The 21,876-nt window shown below is 31.5% G+C and overlaps 2 protein-coding genes across 14 annotated transcripts in view; one reads left to right on the top strand and one right to left on the bottom strand.

The window, feature by feature from the left end:
* Window positions 1–21,876, top strand: part of LOC145975155 (alkaline phosphatase) — a 196,406-nt gene that overhangs the window by 108,678 nt on the left and 65,852 nt on the right. The window lies entirely within an intron of this gene.
* LOC145975156 (caspase-1-like) overlaps window positions 1–21,876 on the bottom strand; it is a 52,861-nt gene that overhangs the window by 5,956 nt on the left and 25,029 nt on the right. Inside the window, exons 4-5 of the mRNA XM_083105425.1 lie at window positions 9,265–9,440; window positions 3,716–3,836 (exon numbers count right to left, since the gene is read on the bottom strand). Coding sequence (XP_082961551.1) covers window positions 3,716–3,836; window positions 9,265–9,440 — 297 coding nt within the window. The remainder of the gene's footprint in view (window positions 1–3,715; window positions 3,837–9,264; window positions 9,441–21,876) is intronic.

Here is a 21,876-nt window from a genome sequence, read left to right as displayed (position 1 = left end):
GCCGAGTTCCTGTATTCCTTTTGTTCTTTTGTTTCTTTATTCGCGAATTGCCGAGCTGCTGCTCGCAATAAATCAGCGCTACTGCAATCGTCCGCGCCATTCGATTCTGAATTTAGACGAATCTCAGTTTGCAATATTTTTCTTCCGCGTATATTCATTCATATTGTTAATATCTGCGTCAGATTTGCAAAGTTTGCACAGTTATCGCGTCCAAGTTGCTTTTAAGATAATCATCTCTTGCAACGTCTAATTTTTGGTTAAAAATAATATATAAATAATGTATATATACATGTAAAAAGTATATAATTATTTATTACATATAATCTTATTTTTATAAATTGCTGAATAGTAGTATTTTTATTTGTCTCAAGTCGTGAAAAAATTATCGAAATTTTAAAGCGATCCAAATAAATCTTTTTAATGATTAGCGACAGGACTTATTTCGACTCCTTAAGATGGATTTTTATCACTTCCTCACTTACTTTAGACAAACATAAAAATGTTACTATAGTATTCAGCAATTCAAAAATATTCAAAATTACTATAATATATATTATACTTTTTATAGAAATCAATCTATTTTATCTATCGGTAAATCTATAAGTAATGCAATAAATTGTATTACATGAGTTGCACATTTTGTTTGACAAATAATTGCAAAAATTGACTAGAGAATTAATTGAGATTTAGAACAGATTTATTTGCAATATTTTTGTTTGCCAGTTAATGAATATAAAATTGAAAAGGATATAAAATTGGAGAGAAAAACGGGAGATGTGCTGTTTTACCTCGACATGAATCGTGATGAAAGAAAGGCAAAAAAATGTACATGAAACTTGGCTACAAATAGAATGGCATTAAAATAGCCGCTTGAACGAGCTTGGATATCCTGCTTGAGAGATGTTTTCTTGTCTCTGCAAAAATGACGATATTTATTTCATATTGATATCTCAGATAACTCATCATGATAGCTCATTTTCATTTGAATACCTTTTTTTACTGGTGACAATAATAATAATAATAATAATATAAATGCAGTAATAAATTGTCAATATATCGATACCATTTTATATTTTAGTTCGATGTTTTACAAAAGCTTGAAAATTTTTTTCCCATCGAAACGTAGACCATAAATATGCTCGCAGTGCAATTTGTGGTTTATTTCGATTCATTGCACAATGCTTTCTACATATTTTATATAGCAACAGCTGCGTGATTTCGAGAACGCATTGAGAAATTTCATTGTTTCAGATATATTAAGGATTTATTTCTTGTAGATTCACTTGTAGCTTTGCTTTAAATTTATGTAGATCTCTTCTTTCGATACAAAAATATTACAAATAAACAAATAAAAAGAAAGATCATAGTTTCACGCAGTATTTATGCTTTATTAAATCGATTTTACCTTAATATAACATTAATATATTTAGAATTTTTAGAATTTTAATATATTTAGAATTTTTTAAATTTTGAGTTAAGAATCTTTTAAAATTTAGAGATAGAGAGAGAGAGAGATTATTTAAAAATTTGCTTATATATTGAAGCAATTTTCGTACGCACGATAACCTTCGCGAGGAGGGAACTCGATTCTACATAAAGATAACAGAGCAGGGAAATCTTAAATAAAATCTTGAAAAATGAGTTGTTGTAATCATATTTGGATTATATGTATACATTGGCTGTGGCTCGATTCTCTAGTATGCGTATTACGTGCATGTATCGATTTATCAGCTGACTGATTGACGTCCTCGCGCTCGAGAATGTCAGGCTGTTGTACCATCGACGTGCGCCACTGTCAACACAAATTCTCGCACTCCATTAGCAACTACAGGTCAAATGTTTGCACGCAGGCGGAAATCGCGTGAAAATGTACGCGTTGCATTATACACCGCTACTGTTGTCGACACTCGCTTAACAAATCGGACATTTTTATCGCACTTGATTGTGTGATTTCGAAAGTAACCGTCTTCGATCCTGTTGAAATCTAGTACGTGAGGTTATTCTTCTTTTCGTGCTTAATTGAAAATTCGTCTTTGGAAATCCTGGATTTGCGTTCGAATTATAGACTATGCGGAGCGACAATCAAACGCGTTTTGGAGGGAGGGAGAGCGCATAATAATTGGTATAATAATTGGAAATTTCGAGGCTGGGGGAGGGGGATTGGCATTGTGTTGTAAATAATATTAGTTTACATTAGTTTACATTCATTAACGAGTTTTAGTCGGGGAAGGCGGGGTGTAATTGAGAAATTGACATAGATTACCTATGCATCATGCGTCCACGTAATCTGTATTATTCAGAAATAAGCAGCTTACGAGACGCTTTAGAAACACGTAGAAACGGATGCGTACAAGAAGAACCGCTTAACTCGCATTCGCCATATCCGTTTATTGTTCAGAAATCGAGGATACATCTCGTTAATATATCTGATATCTTACGCTCGACGGAGTGTAAAAACTGGCATGCATTGAAACGCGTTTCAATGCAATTATCCCCTGGGATTTCTAATGCTATCAACCGTTTTGGAACGGCCTCTGAATAAGCGCGGTAAGAATTATAAAAATGAAAATGATACGTAATAAACATGCTTAAGATGTATCTTCACGATGTAACGTATCAAATTTGAAGATAGATTTCTTGGCGAATCTCAACAAAGATTCAACGAAGAATAACTTTTCGACATTAAAATTCAATTATTTGAATCTTGAACAATTTTGTATATTTTTTTGAAATATAGGATTAATATTTTCTAATAAAGCTGATTGATTTTCGAAGCAAAATTCAACTGGAAGAGATGAGATTTCTTTATTATATATGTTGACGAATTTGACAGTCTGAATTATTTTCCGTTTTATACACGAATAAATTTGACGATATTATTTGATTTATCAATATATTGTTTGATATATTCTTGCAAATGCAGGCCTGCGTTACGTGTGCTAATGATGGTTACCTAAAGGCTTGAAATCTGAGTAAACATCCTCATTAACGAACGCCATATGCGAGGCGTTCATTATTTATGTATCTTTATTCAAGCGGTAATCGTTGCTTTATTCTTTTCAATCGACGTAGTCTTGATTAATGCAATACTATCGACATTCCTTTATGCTTCTATCCATGATTTGCACGAAGAATCTATTGTTTTACGACATAAAAAGCAGCTATCATAAAATATTAACGTTTAATTTTAATATTTATTGCTTAATCTCTGTATCTTTTGTTTATTTTAACAAGTTTTAATACTTTAAACTTTCCTTATTTCAGTAAATTAAATGAAAAATCATGTCGGGAGAGATACAGTCGCCAACCGAATTATCCACGCGCGAATAATCAAGAGTCCCAACATCATATATCCGACATTTCTATAATTCTGCTTTACGCTATTCTCGGAGAAGCGTCCCTTTCATTCAGATTCCCTGCATTATCTCTGGCACCGTCTTGAATAAAGGAGCTTACTTGTACGCGACAACATCTAGTTCGCGCGTACCTACAGAGTGTCTCAGAATTGTCGTTCCAACTTCAAGGTACAAATAAAAGAATAAAAAAACAGCGTTAAAAGGGGATCTTTTTAAAGAATAATACGGTGGGATATAATCCTGCAAAAATTCCAAGCCATTAAAAAGTTGCTTCAAACTTTGATGCAATCAAGAATATTCCGAAATACTTCCTTCCGTATATGTACCATTATACCTGTATATTACACGTATATACGTACCGTCATAAGTAGAATACGCAACCATGATATCCGCATAGGCGGGTATGCTGTACGTGGTCCTCTTGCTATCCGTCTCATGAATAATTTTCACCCCTTTGTCCAGTTGCGACCCACGGCAAGCCTGCGGGAAAGAAAAACGCGCGTGATAGTAGATTTTTTCGACGCATAAAAGATTCATGGGATCGTGCTAAGTTTTCTCCGCGAGAACGTACCCACCGCGATTTGTTTGAAACACTTCAAAGCGCCTGTTTTCGCGCCGTCAATTTGGAACATTATTGAAACATTGCGATAACGAAGCGTGCAAAGTGTGCAAAACTTTGCGTCATAGTGTCGCGATTAACGAGTCAATATTTAAAGGCTCTTGCGAATACATCGACCATTTTATTTCCCCAATATTTATTTTCGCGTAGTTCAATCGAGTGATTATTTATACGACGCGCTGTAAATTTCACGCGCTGTAAATTCTTACAATACCAAAAATCGATACGCGAGTTATCAGCTTATTCATATACATTCACGTAAACATGAAATCTGGTTATTACAATTGTTTAACTCTGCCCGATATTTGGCCGGTAATACTCAATCCCGTGCAATCGCAAACATAATTGGCAAATCTGACAAATTGTTAGATTTTAATATTTTTTACGTTAGGTTTCAACATTTTTTACACGCTGTAAATTTTGTGCGCTGTAAATTCTTACGATACAAAAAATCGATATGCGAGCCGTTATCAATTTATTCGTACACATTTACGTAAACACGAAATCTGGTTATTGCAATTGTTTAACTTTGCCCGATATTTGCTCAATATTTGCCCGGTAATACTCGATCCCTACATGAAATCGCAAATATAATTGGCAAACATAACAAATTGTATAGATTTATCGATTTTAATATTTTTTTTACGTTGCCCTGCCCATCACACACAATGCAACATTAATTAATCCTTATTCGCGCAATTTATTTTTGTAACGTAGATGGACGAATGTTGCTCATGAAAAACTGCAGCTTTTGTTTTGCGTAACACAATATTCAAACGTAAATTCCGTAAGAGGTTTATTTCTGATTATATTGTGCATTGCAGAGAAATTTAATTCATCGTACATATATACATTTCATATTATGAATAATAATAATTCACGCTACTATTAATGATAACAAAACAATACCGAACCCAACGGATCTCGTTCGTATTCTCGATAAGGCTCGAGAATTGTTTTCACTTTTAAAAGGAGCACATAATAATCATTTGATGTATCGGAAGATTAATTGTAAGTGTTTAATGACCAACAAAAGTCGCATTTTCGATCGTTTTTCCTCCGGAACCGGTAAATTAGTAGCGAAATGTACGAGACAATTACACGCATCGATGTCAAGAACGTCGTTAACGAAAGACGGAGCGGAAGAGATATAGATATTAAGATAAATAGATGTCAAAGAATATATGGGGTCCACGTATTGGAGGATATCGTGGCTGCACGCAGCTTTCAAGTGGTCAGAAATTGGCACTGATTTTGATACGTGGATACAACGGATATTTGCATCCGCTCAATTGCAACGTCGCTTGCAAATCACGATAACCTCGTATAATTTGCATCGTTAAAATTTCACTTGGTATCGAATATATCATTGATGCGTGTAATTACCCTTCATTACAAATAACAGCGTTTACATAGACATGAATTAATTAAATATCTGCGTGTTGCGAGAGAATACGTATTTTTCTTCGTCGCACGAGTCTCGAAGAGATGCGCGATCGAATGGTGTGAATTATTATTTTTTGAAATTTTCGAAGCGGACGTTTCTTTTTTAAACGCATTGGAAGACACTAGATGAAATTACTAGTCATATCGATCGTATCTGCAAATATTGCGAGAGAATGCGTATTTTTTTTCTGCATTTTATTCGATATTTCCGATTTCCAGGAGATGCACGATTGAGTCGTGTGAATTATTTTATCTTGTTTTCAAAATGGACTTTTTTTGAACGCGTTTGAAGATACGAGATAAAATTACTAGTCACATTGATCGTTACAAATACTAACTTTATCGTATTCGTTATCTTTATTGCACTTTGTCTTTTATTAAATAGCAGAGTTTACGTAGACGTGAATTAATCAAATATTTGCATGTTGCGAGAGGATACGTATTATTTTTCTATATTTTACTCGATATTTTCGCACGAGTTTCTAAGAGATGCACGATGGAGTCGCGTGAATTATTAAATTTTTAAATTTTCGAAGTGGATATTTTTTCTCGTCTTCCAACGCATTGGAAGACGAGATTAAATTACTAATCATATCGAACGCTAACTTTATCGTGCTCGTTTATCTTTGTCGCACTTTATCTTTGGGATCACCGATTCTCTGACTCTATTTGAGACGAAAGCGGTAATTTCGAAAGGGTATCCGGCCAGTTAGCTGGCTTTTTCCGATCCTTTTTCTTTCGTGCAGAGTAAATTACAATCGTTGTCGGAAGGTTGCTATCTCTGCGATTGCTCGATACACCGATGGGAGATTTTTAACGATCTAAAACTACGGTGTAATCTTAAGTCTAAATTTTCAATTCTCTCTCTCTCTCTGATTTTAAAAACAACGGAAAAATTTCCTCTCCGATAAAATATGAAATATTTTTATCGCGGTCATCCTTCATCTCTATTGCGGCAGTTAATAATTAAATTTGTGCGTAATTCTCACTGCGAAATTGTAAATGTAACGATCGGTAATAAATTGGCAGGGAAAAACGGGACCGTATAAAATTATAGTTTATGTACCATAGCGAAATTACGCGAAATTGTTTGTATCCTCCCTTACTTGAATATGTATGCGCGCGTATACAATTGTCTCGCGCAATAATGACGTATCTGCAGGAACGCGTGTTTTTTCCCGAATGTGTCCGATTAAATTTGTCGGTATATTCGGGGAGCGACGTGGAAAAAAAAAATGTACAGCTCGCGCGATGCGGGAAAAGATCGTGATGGAAATGTAATCGTGGACCGGGGAAAAACAACAAAAAGAAACGTGTAAAACAAAAATACGTGGAATATTGCGCGACGCAAATTGTCGGCCGCCATTTTTTTAATTCATCCGGCGGCGGCGCGAAATCCTCGAAGCGATGCACGCGTGCATTACTTTGGGAATTATGCAAATAACAGTTTTTTGCCGTCGTTCCCTTTCGACCGGCTGCGTGACGCGGGCGGGGGGGAGGGGAAGGGGTGCGAGGGGGGACGCGGGGGAGTAATCTTAATTACTGCGGCGTCCTGGAGCGCGCGCGAACAGCTTCCATTACATTGCAGAATGCACATATTTTATTGGCCGTGGCCGCTAAAAACCCGACGGTGCACTAATGTGCAGGAGTCCGCAAATCCCTCGGAGATCGTCGTGAGGCAGATAAATGGGAAGTGTCTCTAAATGGAAAACGATCTCCGGGCAGGATTGCGCGCCCGAGAAAGAATTAGATCTAGCCCGGCATTGTTACCGGAATTATGTGCGCAGCTACACCGTCGACTTAATCATTTCTTTTCGAGACACACAGATTACAGATCGCCGCAATTGTGCTATTCTCGTTGCGACGCGACGCGGCGAGCAGGAAGCGAGAGCGTTGTATTTATAGTTAACTTTCTTTATGCACCGGCCATCCATTTTCGTATCATCTATTTTACGATGTCATCTATCCCCATCTCACGTAATTAGAGAAATTCAGAAGAAAAAGTTTGCCGCGTGCAGAAATTGATGATAAATACGATAGAGAATGAATATTGTAATAATAGATTTATAAAAATCTCTTACATATTTAAATTGCAGAGAGACAAGGAAATGCAATCTTATCGAAATATCATTCAAATAGCCGAACAATGTAACAAATATAGTAAAAGTATCAAATATAGGGTGTTTCTTAATAAGCGAAAAATCTTAGGAGATGATTTTTTGTCGAAAATTAAGAGAAAATTAAGGGAAAATTATATCCTCCCTGTGGAGTTACACTCCTCCAAAAATGGGGGTAAAAAATTAGGTTTTTATTTTTTAGGTTTTTAGGTTTTTATTATAATTTTGTTTTTGTTCCAATTTTCCCAACATTTACTCTAATTTTATTTTTATTTTAAAATTTAACTTCTCGTAATTCGAAACCTATGCTATTTAGCATCGTGTTGTGCACGATAACATATTTTATTTTTTTTTTCTTGAAAACTACTGATTTTATGAAAAAATAAAACAAATCAAAAAGTTTCTAAATAAATCAAACTGTTTAATGCATATTTTTAGATGATCATATTCCGGCTCATTAAAAAGTTGTAATAAAAAATTGAATAGGGGTTGCTAGTTTCATCCCCTTATAACAATTCGGGAGGCTGAAAAAATATTAATAAATAATCTTTTTACTATTAGAAAATATCCTAACTTCATTTCTTTAAATTATTCCAAATTTGAGAAGAAAATAAAAATCTAATTTTTACTCTCATTTTTAGAAGAGTATAAATCCACAGGGAGGGATGTAGGAGTATATGTTTATATGAAAAACCCCCCTTAATTTTCGACAAAGAATCATCTCTTAAAATTTTTCGCACTTATTAAGAAACACCCTGTATAATCAGTTGTAGCTGTAATTGTTATAATTCTAATTAAAACATGTTGACATTTAAAAAAAAGAATAAAATAAATAGCGAAGTGTGTTTGCTATATGTTTCTCTACTATACTATAGTACATTTCATAAAACATAATATAATTGTTTTTGTTTTTCCGATCAGGACAACCGATATGGATATTTTTCTTACCGTTATATTTCAAGCGTGCGAGATCTGCAGTCGCATTTCTGGCTAACTGAATTTATATCCGTCGCGCAAGAATATCGTATATCAAAATTTCCAACCGGAAAACGTAATTATTTTTTTCTCTCTTCCTCTTCCGTCTCGCTCGTTTCTCTAGTGGCAATATCGTTAAAATATGGCCGGAATTTCGCGAAACGTAAACGCGGACAATGCAAGAATCATAAAAATCAGTCTACACGATTCCGCTTTATCCGAAGTAGATAAACGACTTTGAGTCGCATGAAAATATTCAAGTTCCTTGGCACACTTATCATGAATCTCTTAAATTATAATAATAAATATAATTTTTGCAAGCATAAATTTAAACAAAAATATTTACAAGGATAAAGCGATTCGAATTTTGCGAGATATCGTCAGCAGTGAACTACGGAGGAGATATTCAAGTACGAAACCGCGCCTATTTGAAGGGCACGATTAACTTCAACAAACACCAGCTTGTACAGTAGCTTATATTAACTCATAAATCACTCTCCACGCGATCTGTATAAATCTCCCTCGAATTACTCAGCATGTAACATCGCTTGGACGATTCACTTTGAGATGATCCATCATCGGACGAGATCGTTCGGGGATGAACGAAAGTGGAGAGTTGCTTCTCTTTGAATGCGCGGCTCGTCATTGTTCGCGCATTTTCCACGATTCATTCGCGATTTATATGTATGTGTATATATATATATATATATATATATATATATATATAAATATCTGTCAGAGGTAGATATACCTGAATGAAGAACAACTTTGGTTTCCCGGCCAAAGTGGAGCATCGATCGCCGGTGAAGGGTGTCCACAGCATATCGACTGGATACAGGCTATCGGTTGAATGTAGTAGACCCGACTCGCCGTGTGACATTGCGACCACGATCAGGCAGTCGGCATCCGTGTGGTCTTCCGCAGCGGCTTTAATGAAAGGATTAATTAATTCCTCGCGGTGGCCGCTAATAGTCGTCGGACAGTCTAGCCTAATAGCCTATGCACAAGCAAACATCGAGTTGCCGGGCTTGAGATCGTCCTCTGATATTGTTAGTTGTGTCGCGTGAGAATTTCCGGCGAGGGAATCGAAACACGGTGCGAGCAGCTGTACTTCCGGGGTTTACGCGAGATAGCATTAAGGAATTAAACGAAGTTTCCGTCGAGTAAAATCGCACAGGACAATTTATTATTAAGGTTCTAAACCGGCTGTAACCGTAAGTTACGGACAACTAGGAATATTATATGTAATTTTCTTTTACGATATTGAATGGGAAGAATATTGTATTTTTATATAAGAAGTTTTAAATTCTCTCGAGAATATGTACACGAAAAAGATTTGTAACTATGATAATTATTATAAAATAATTATAATTATTTTATAGATATATAAAAAGATATAGGTTGTCCTATTTTAACTTATAATTCTTTACTTAGACATCGTAATATTTTAAAAACAATGCATCATAATATCTCAAAAATAATGCAAAAAAGTGTTTCAAAAATACAAGTTGTAGGGTTTGAAGGAGAAAAGAAGATAGGAATATTAATTTGACCTTAAGTGTAAATATTAAGGCAATATGAAGATTAACTTAATTTTTCTAAATATCTTAATTTATCCATATAAATCGATTTCTCATAATATTCCACGTAAAAAATTATAAGAATAACATAACCAAAAATAACATAGTTTACGAGATATTTTATATTCGAAGTTGACATAATTTTACATACACTATAAAATATCTCATAAAATATTTATTTCCCGATTATTTTTCTTAATACTTTACATACAGAATAATGAGAGGAATTAATCGATAAAACGACACGTAATTATTTAAAAAAATATATCAATTAGCGTAACAAGCAACTACTTAATATTAAAATAGACGCGAATATTAAAAACTGACGCGAATATTAAAAACTGCCATTTAAGATATCTTTTACAAAGAATTAAACGATTTTTTTCTGTTAAAATGATTTATGTAAACTAGGTCAGGTTCATAGGAAAAAGAGAGTTGCGGAATATTAATTGAAGATTACATAATATATATATAAATTCGTGTGTGTATATGTTGGAATAATTATAAATTAAAAATAATACTATGTAATGTATTTAATAATACAATTTTATTTGGAGAGATAGAATAAATTTTATATTATTAATTTTTTTATTACTATCAATGCATCACACACGTCAAAAAATTGAAGATACAATTAAAATTCAATATCTGTTTAAATAAGTTCGTTAACACGATACATTAAAAAAATTATGTTCGCAAAATCAGTAATGAATTATGATACATGTAATATTTGAGAAATGTTATGTATAACATATTTAACAAATTATAAATATACAAATAATATGAAAAATATAAAACATAAAATTATATCTTTGTCGGTATTTGAAAAATAGATAATCAACAAATATATTCATAAAATTCTAGATTACATTACAATTATAATTTTAGGTTACATTGTTATATTTAATGCTATATTATCCTATATAATATTATATTTAATGCTACATCAAAAAACAATGTAAATAATTACTCACATCCACAAAAAGCATTAATTCTTCTAATAAAAAAATATAAGACTCGAAATATAAAACTAAACAAATCAGTTTTAATGGCAATACGAGTCAAGTGTCAATCTTATAACACAGTTATTTATTGTATAATAATACAATCAAATAAGTATGGAACAAATTACAAAGAAAAGTTTGCGAACGTTTCGACCCTATTTTTGGGCCATCTTCAGCGCAAATGTGATGATGTGATCAAAAATAACAAAAGGTTTTATATCGGAGTCAATTACAAAGTATGCCGTCTAAAGTAATAATAAATGCTTCGGTATCTCATTATTTTGACGATGCTTCCAGGCATCGAAAACAATGACGAGCCGTTGAAGACAAATGGAGACAACTCAACATCTCCGAAGACAAAGATCGACAATCTTTTTAATTAATTCTTCTATTTTCTTATTCATTTTCTTTTAACATATCTTCGATCGCGGAAAGATAGTCTTTAAAATTATCAAAGTTCAAAGATTCAGAACTGCTTAATTTAAGATATATAAGATTTATCAAATTGATAACAATCGTGTATTGGTTGTTCATGGCTCGTTGTATCTATAGCATTTATGCTAGAACTTAAAGAAGAATTGCTTACATTATGATCCAAACTATACGTTAGCTGTTGACATCCGCTTGATACAGCAACATTTTCAGCATTTCTGTCAAGATATAAAAAATTGTTGCGATCCAAATTATGGATTGATTGATAATTGCTTGATGTAAATTATGTGTGTATGTAAATTAAAAAAAGAAATTTATCCAAATATACATAATCTTTATGATAAACATATTAAATATCTAAATTTTACAATTTTATTATATATATATATATATATATATATGTATATATATGTATATGTATATATATATGTATATATACGCATATATGTGTATGTAAATTTAAAAAAGAAATTTATCTAAATATACGTAATCTTTGTGATTGACATGTTAAATATCTAAATTTTACAATTTTATTATATATAATTTTACATATGTTACACAAAAATACATATAAATAATTCAGAAGAAATAAAAGTAATATTCAGGTTATTGTCATTAGTCTTACTCCGTTGATCTAAATTCCAAAGATATTCCAGCGATTTGATGAGCATCGATTAAATGTTTCATTGCATTGAAATACTTATGTTTAATATCATTTTGAAAGATTATGTTGCAGTGTATGCACTTCATTGTTTTATTTGATGCAGTATAATTATAATGCAACAACCAGTTTTGATCCTTTATATTTATATCATGCATATTTTGTAAGTGCAGTCTCATCTTATCCGATACATAATAGTAGATCTTATACTTCTTACCACAAATATCACATTTTGTTTGATGGTTTTGTATTATAGAAAAAGGCCATTTTCTTTTCCAACGGACAGAATATTCATATTCTTTCTTTGAAGTTCCATGTTCTTTCTTTATATGAAATTTTATATTGCTGTATACATTTAAAGTATAAAAATTGCCACAAATTTTGCACTTGCCCACTGTATTATTAATATTTTTTGTAAAATACGCCCAAAAATAGGAGTCACTTTTGTGTTTTGACATGATATCCACTTTGTATCACAGATTGTATACGACTAAATTCAAATGAAATCATTTCGACGAAAAATATAGAAACTGATAAAAGAAACAGAGAAAGATCGCAAAAAAACGTATATATGATTCTTTGTATAAATGTAAATATTGATACACGATCGAAATTTGTCTAGCAAGTTTTACGATTAATTGCTTATTCACTGTTAATAATCTCATCATTTGTAGAAAGATTACAGAAAGAATGAAATATTATAATAAGCGCAAATATTAAAAGCTGCCAATTTTGTGCAAAATATCTTTTACAAGGAATTAACACACAACGACTTTTTCCGTTAAAATTATTTACGTAAACTATTAGGTAGATAAGAAGGCAAAAGCTATGGGATATTGTTATTACTCGAAGGTTATGTACATACATACATACATACATACGTACATACATCTATATATATATGTAAAGTGGAACACTATATATATATATATATATATATATATATATATATATATATATATATATATATATATATACACAGAGTGTTCCACTTTAACACTCATACATTCATAATTCGAAAATATAGCGCTTATGGGAAAAATGTTTAAAATAAAAGTTGTAAAGTTTGAAAGGGAAAAAAAGATAAGAATATTAGAATATAAGTTCCAAGACTATGTGAAAGTCAACCTATATTTGTAAATAGAACTAATTTATCCATATAAATCGATTCCTGACAATATTCTGCGTAAAAAATGTTATAAAGCATAGCCAAAAATTGAATAGTTTACGAGATATCTTATAGTTTAAATTGAGACATAATTTTGAGATAAACTATAAAATATTTCGTAAAATGTTTATTTTTCGATTATCTTACCCGAATACTTTTATGTATAGAATAATAAGGGAAATAAATTGATGTAAAGAACACACATAATTGTTTTTAAGGAAAAAATATAAAGTAGTAATGAGCAACTAATGGAAAAATAAATGCTTTACAAAATATTTGATAATTTATGTAAAATTAGTTATAGTTCTCCATTAATATAGTTCTCCATTAAAAAAAACTAAGTTTACTTTTACATGGCCTTAGCACCTATACCCAAGATTAAACTAATGTTCCTATTTTCTTTTCTCCTTTAAACCCTACAACTTTTATTTGAAACATTTTTTTTGAAAGATGCATTTTTTGAAAGATATTATGGTGTCTAGTTGTAAATTAAAATAGGCAGCCTGTATATATATATATATAAATTTTTTTAACTTTAGTATATAGTATATGTGTATCTGTTTCTCTACATATATGCATTTAATTTATTTCATAAATGATATTTTATATATATATATATATATATATATATATATATGTAATTTTTTGATTATATTATATATATAATTAGAATGACTGTAATTATATGTTTGGTAAATTGATACGATAATAGAATAACAGTTTTGAGACAAAAAGTATTTAAGAATCAAGTCAGTTATGATAATTATACTACACATAATATTTAAACATCAATACTTTGTAATCATTTTTATAAAATATTTACTTTTATGAAATATTTTATCATATTATATTTTAGAAAGATATAACAGAGTTATACAATCTAGTATAAAAATCTAAGCGGAAAATTTAGAGGTATTTGAGACATGGAACGCGTATGAAAATAGATGCGCATACAAAAAGGATATAAACTAAAATTCTTTCTACAATTATGAAACGAATTGTTCTGATTAAACAAAATATGGACAATAATTTCACATTTAGAGAATATGAAATAACTTATTCTTCTCTCTCCTTCTTTTCTGTGTGTGTGTGTGTGTACTTTTATTTAAATTAACTCTACACTTTTTTAGTGTGAGCTTGATGTGCTTGTTTGTTTGAAAGTGGTAAACTAATTACAGATAGATGTCCGATTTATAAACGCTTGCAGTTATTTTGTCGGCGAAGTAAAGTAAAAATTTTCATTACACGAGATTAACTACGTATTATTCGTAGTAGCTTCATAACTTTCGAGAAATTTTAATAAAATGCAGATATATTGCATTCTTTTCAGAACACTGTTCGTTGGCGAATCGCGCGGATTTTCGAGACGGTTTTAATAGAAAAGATTGATTTAATTCCGCGATAAAAACGCTAGGGCCTGTTTACTGTAACACACTGCATAGTATTAATTATCATGTTACAAAATATAAATAACGCATAAATAATGTAAAAAAAAGAGTAGGAAACAATTTTATTTTTTTTCTCTCGCTTTTTTTGGCGTTGAAAGAAAACACGAAAAAAAAATTACAAAATTACAATAGAGAGCTCGGTGTATAAAAACTTTTTGTTGCGTCGTCACATATATACATATGTATACCGCCGCATTGGCCGAATATGCAACATTTTCAGGCATTTATTGTTACGTTTTTTTTTTTTAAATCTCGTTTATTACTGCCATTGTATTTTCGCAGTATCGTATTTACTCAGTTTTTCAAACTCGCTTCTTTCTTATCACATGACCGAATCTTTTATATGCGTGACTTTGCCGCACCGTATCTCGAATCTGAATTTTTATAGCAAATTTATCCGAAATATGCGAATAAAAATTCAACGGAAAACATTTTTTTCCCGTCTCTTTGGGAATCATAGCGAGTTTCGTAGTAGGCGATAAGATTATTGGATACTTTGATCGCGACTTTTTCCCGACTTTAGCGCAGTCGCGCCGGTACACCGAGCTCCCAAAAGAACCCTTCTTACGAGAAACATCGAACCTGTTTCCGTGCAAAAGCATTACATTCAAGGACGGTCGATAATCCAATTAATCCGCGCTGCCTCGGTCCGGTAATTCCGGCGCACGGGTGTAATTAAGGAGCGGGATATAAATCGTATAAAAAGGAGAGCCGGGCGGCAGTTGCAAAATCGACACGCGGCATATTCAGCTCGTGAGTTACACATGATGTGTGCGGTCAAGAAAATGTCTCGCGAAAAAGCTCGCGTGATTACGCGAAACGACACCCGCGTTAGCGTTCTGTTCCTTGCAAAAGCGCGTTTTCCCTCTGAGAGTTCGCCTTGGAAACCGTAATGGAAATCTACTCTGCCTTTGCACAATCTCGCCTGAGGGAGCGGGAAGCGGGAGAAGGGGATCTCTATCACGTGAAAAGATCGTCGTAATGTCGTCTCGTAGTGATTTTTTAATTACCACCACTGCTATGCCATCGTCGTGTATAAAAATAATTAAACGAGACAATACCTTTTCACGTCAGCCAATTATCTGATATTATCTCGCAATTGAATTATTTTTCCTTGTGTTCGTTAACCCGTTCTCTTTCTGCTTTTATTATTTATTTTCCCTCGCACAGAGGAAAAGTCTGACTCAATCCGATCAATCTCATTACGTACAACATTATTTATGTTTCTTATATATTTTCCTCCATTATGTGTATTTCAGCAGTTTTAATCACTTTATTTCCGATTGGGAAAACATTTAGTAATTAAATTGCAAACTATGATGTCAGAATTACATCGGAAAATACGCAGAAGAAATTGTTCATATGTAATGCATAAATACATAAATAAAATCTGTGAAAAAATTCATCGTTATCGACAATTTACTATATTTCACGAGACAAAAAAACATTTTTTCAAAGTGCAATATATTTTATGTATCTTGATAATATTATCAGATACGTTATATTGATTTTAGAGATTCTTTCTCTATCTTCTTTTTTTTCGAAATATTTTATAAAAATTAATATGTATAATATTTATAAGAGATATACATATATTAAATATATAATATATAGAATATTAAATATAATATATAGATATTATAAATCTTTTACAAGAGTTTTATTAAATGTTTAACTAAATAATTAATTACAACAGTACAAAATGACAAAGGGGTAACAGTGCCAATTTGCCCGCTTCATTAGACGTTAATAGCGTCATTTAAATTTATATCCGTGAACGCAGGCAAAACTACGAGGAATAACATATTCTCTCTCTTTCTCTCTTTCTGATTCTGTCATAATTCAAAGCGGTCGACGTGCAGGTATCGCCGTCGTTCGAGCGCCGAAGTATAAATCGCCCAAAGTGCAGTCTCGGCGCGCCGTAAATTCGAGTCGGCAGTGAATACTGCAGCGATACACACACATACGTACACACACACACATCTACGGAGAGTTAACAATCCGATGAAAGAGAAGCCTCTAATAATATTCTAGCGAAATATTCTCGTCTCTCCCTGAAGGCGTTCGATCGATCGCCGGGACACGCACGTTATAAATTCGAGAGTTTAATATCGACATTGGCTGTGATAGTTTTCAGCGCGAATGGAACACCCTCTCCGATCCCCCGTAGCGAGAATGTACTGGGTAAAATGGACGTCGCGTATCTTCTCTCGGCTGCGAAATACCAGAGATCGAATCGGGAAGAGTATCATTCGTTTCGATGTCGAGAAACGCGGACAGTATCCGAGTGAATGGTCGATAGAGTGCACGACTATTTCCCTCCCTTTCCCCTCCTCCATTCATAAAGTCACTGATAAAGTCTTGTAATCTTGCGGACGTTATATACCTTAACAGCTACCCACAAAAGTTTACTCGAGACTCGCCGAGGTACTTAACAGCGTAGTAAAGAGAGACGTGGAAAGATACGACAGCCACGTATATATAGGATGTTTCAGGATTAATTGTGTGACTTAAAATCTCTTACTAATCTCTTAATAATTACTGACTTAAAATCTCTTGAATTTAAGATTCAAAAATTAGAAACTTTCCCTTTTGAGGATATATATCTTTCGAAGAACTTTCTTATGTATTTTTGGGTCCTAAATTCATATATTAAGTCAGGACGTTTAATCGCGAAATATTCTGTGCATACACATACGTGCATATATTTTAGGCTTTTAATGAGGAGAATTCACTATTCGAGTAATCTGTATTCTAGGGAGGATTCGCGACCCTCGGCGCACCCTGTATATCTCGGAGATTGGCGAGAATAGGTGAAGTAGATGTGAAATACCCGTGCGGAATACGCGAACAGCGACGATATCATTCCTCGAGTCTGTGGAAGTGAATGAATTATGTGAATTAAGAAATGCAAATAATTGCGACGTGTTCGTGAGTCGCGTCGGATTATTCGCGAAACGCGATAGAATCGCGAAGCCAACGTGCTCTCTTGGTGTACCGCCAATTTCTGCGTTTCGATTCTGTCAAAGGAATAAGAATTCTCGTCGATCGAGGTGTTTACGGTTTGTTCGCGTCTCGTGGATTTTATAGGCGAAATTTCGAACGTGAGCAATGAAAGTGTTTCTTCTACGCAATTGCTTCTACGAGTCGAAATATAAAGAACATTCTGAGAACGTTGCTCGTAATCTTCAATTCTCGAATTCTTCGACCGATTCAGAAATTGATTTGACAAAGCTGAGGATGATTAATTTTTTCGGAAGACTACGCTTTTATTAGATTTATGTGATCTAATTCTTATCCTTTACATAATGAATATATTCTTATAATAATAAATTTTTATTTCTTGGAAATGTATAATTTTACTGTATGTTTTATATTCGCGTATCTTTGTAATGAAGTTTTTTGTGGAATCGTATATCTTATTATACGCAGCAGATTTATTAAAATTTGACAAAGATCATGTTTTTTCAATTTATATTTTCATATTTTAGCTCTCTTTATGTAGAAATACATAATCTCTAGAAAAAATTAATTATTTTTTAGGTTAATATTTATTTTGCAATAGTAAAATTATATGCAAATTATACCATGCAAAATTAATATAAAAAATATAACATGCATGTCTGTAAATTATTTTGGAAAACAATTATTTTAGCTGTCCATTTTACTCGAAATTTTTATTTATAATTAATTATTTCATTTATAATAATTAATTATCTGTAATATACATTTTGCTACTATAATTCTACAAAATAAAAGGTTAAATATATGCGAAAATTTTCGAGTAAAGCTTTTTAATAATTTATAAGCAGTTAATTAGGCTAAAATTATAAAGAATTTATTAGAGGAGATTATCAACGAGATATCGTGGTAAAATAAATGAAATCTGCGGATATAAACGAGTAATATTATACATATTACATTCCGGTAGATTATGCTAAACGAATGCAAATAGTTACATTGAGTTTTAAACTCGTTACACTTAAACAAGCATGAGACAGCTTCAGGATTACTTCACTTTACAACATCGTTTCATTCTTCGTCTAATTATTCATTTAATTATTCATGTTATCATCGAAAGTATCGTTTGCAAAAAATTCTTTACGATTAAAATTATGCATTGAAAATGAAACGAATCCTTTCGAACGAAAAAATAAACGTTATTAAATATCAGAAATTGAAGTCGATATTTAAAAATATCGATTTACGCATATCGATATTTTTTTCAATTTTATATTAACACAGTTTTTCGGAAAATCGAAACTGTAACTAAATAAAAATATTCATTTTATGCTTATATGTTTTTTTGAACCTTTATTCTATAAAGTTTTTAATTACAGAAATACAGAATGTGAGATGCTATTTGTTAAATTTTTTCCGTATATATCTTGCTCTTTATTATAAATAAATCCTCCAAATGCATATTACGAGTTTCGCCGAGATTTCCTATCATTTATTTTCGCATGAACGAAAACACGATGAATATCCATTATGAGGAAAACATAGATATTACATATACATATATAGAATCAATAATAAATTATTATTATTCCATATGTTCGCGTTTTACGATGCAGCGGCAAATATGACACGAATTTCGGATGAATTCGTCCGAGAGAAAGAAAAATGGATAGCGTAGACAAAGTAAACAATGTAATGTCCGCGAAAATATCTCCATTGAACGGTGACACAATTCTATATTTTGCTTCAGTTCGGTTGATGGCTTATTCTGTGCGATTTGTCACAATATTGAAAGAACTTTTTGTACTGAGAGCACACACGGGGGTTAAAGTTATATTTTTATAAGTTATACGGAGTTAAATTCGTAGATAACTATTTACAATATATTGATATATTGAGAGTAAATATGGAGAGAGGATAAAAAATATCTAAAGATATTTTGTCCACCAAAAATGACAAAATAAATTAGTTTAATATTTGACGTTTAAATTCTAAAATTAATTATTTGTTTTATAATTATATATTATTATATTCAACTATTTTTTTGACACAGAATATTACGACAATCACGTACCAAGTAAGAATTCTTTATTTTTTATCTAAAGAATATATATTTTTTTAATTTATTTAAAAATCTTTTAATATTAAATATTTATTATATTAAATAATAATAATATTAATTAAATAAAATAATATTAAATTTATTTTATTATTATTTATTAAATAAAATAATATTAAATAAGTATTAATAATATTAAATCTTTTAATATATGTTTAGACATATATTTTTATTAAATATTAAATAAACTCAAGATTTTATATTTTAGCAAATCTAGTTTTTCTTATTATTAAATGATGAAAAATTCTGCTATTTACTTATCTGTCTGTGACATATTTTCCAGTGATGATGGAGTCTATAAATCGATATTGTGGTTTGAATCCCGTAGATAAATGAATATGACGAAACGTGTGGTAGCACAGTTGTCAAAACAATTCAAAAAAGAAAAAAGTCACGCGTTTTTCCGCTTGGTATGATAGGGGTTGACAGTAGAATTTGTGGCACGTTCTATGATCTTGCTTTATCGATCCAAAGAGAGAGGTTTTCGTTGACAAAGAGTAACTCACGTGAACATAAGTTACACGAATTGCTCGCGTACATTTCTACGCTTCTGACGTCATAACGGCATCATCCAATAGGGTTTTATGCAGGTATTGACAATCCTTTAAAGCGAGCAAACCACTACCATCGTTGTAACCGAATAAGAGCCGAGCTATTATGTAATTGAGTTTTGTATCGCGCGCTGCATGTAACTGAAAAGGTAGTTTACATATCTCTATTCTTTTCTTTCTTTTATATGTAGACTCCGAGGGAGAGGGTGGAATAATACATTAAATGGAAATTCAACATGGCGCCTGTACTCTTGTTGTTTTTCTCTAGAAGATCATTCTAGTATTTTTTTAATCTGCAGCGCGTTAAAGCATTACAGTTTCGCACGGTGAGATAACGTTATTTATATCGAGGCAGATTTTATAAAAACATTTTTTTCTCTTTGCTCACACAATATGCGTTTCTGTGAATAAAATATAGGAAACGGAGAACGCGTTCTCTCTTATCGATACATGTTTAATATGATTATTTGACAATTATCTAGAATTCAAAGGTATATTATGAATTCAAAGGTATATTAAGCTTAATAATATTTACCATGTTCGAATTTTATTACAGTTTGTACTAAATTATATACATAAATTGTTACTATATCATCGCGATTATATTTTCCGTAAATAAATTTAATAAATTTGTTACTAATATGAAATATTTGCCGCAATAATATTGTTGAAATAGAAGTGACTCATCGAATAACATTATTAGCATTTTTACGAATATATAAGCCTCTCGTTAAAATTATTTTAGTAAATTATTATCGTTTAAAATTATTCTAGTTAAAAATATTTGGATAATATTACTAAAGACAGAGAAAAAGTAGTGAGTTTCCAATATTTTTAATTTTGTAATTTTTTTTATTGGAGGCGTTTTTACTTGTATTTTTTCTTTTTGCAATATTGTTTTCTATGAAAAACTAAAATCAAAATAATTTAATCAGCAATAACTTTTGCGGTCGCAACTTTATAAGTGATTGGCAGGATTTTAAAAATATAAAACTGCTCGTCTCTTTATGCATTCGTTCTTTTATCTTTTTAAAAATGTATGTCTGTAAAATTTAAATTGTAACATTTATTATATATAAGTAAAAAAATTTGGATTTTGACACTAATTGATACACAACAAGTGTAACAATATTTTGAAGTTGTTTCAGATATTTGATTCTTATTCGTATATCAGTATGAAATATGATTCCTAAAAATTCAGTTTTTGTTACAGCAATTTTTTCAATATTGATGATCATATATCTCACACTGTTAACCTCGTTTTGGAAATTTGTATAATAAAAATTTTAGGAATATGAGATAAAAAAGATAAATTATTTAATCACACACATCATCTTTTATACAGACTAAATTGTTTAATTAATTTTTGTAAAATCTATATATCTAAGATTTAATTTTAATTGTCATCTATTCTCGTTGTTTAAATTTATAATAAACAC

Source organism: Camponotus vicinus, unplaced genomic scaffold, assembly GCF_025532165.1.
Source record: "Camponotus vicinus isolate PSW18456_S1 unplaced genomic scaffold, iyCamVici1.0 SCAF_7, whole genome shotgun sequence".
In the NCBI taxonomy this organism is placed as follows: domain Eukaryota; kingdom Metazoa; phylum Arthropoda; class Insecta; order Hymenoptera; family Formicidae; genus Camponotus; species Camponotus vicinus.
This window is presented reverse-complemented; position numbering and strand designations above follow the sequence as displayed.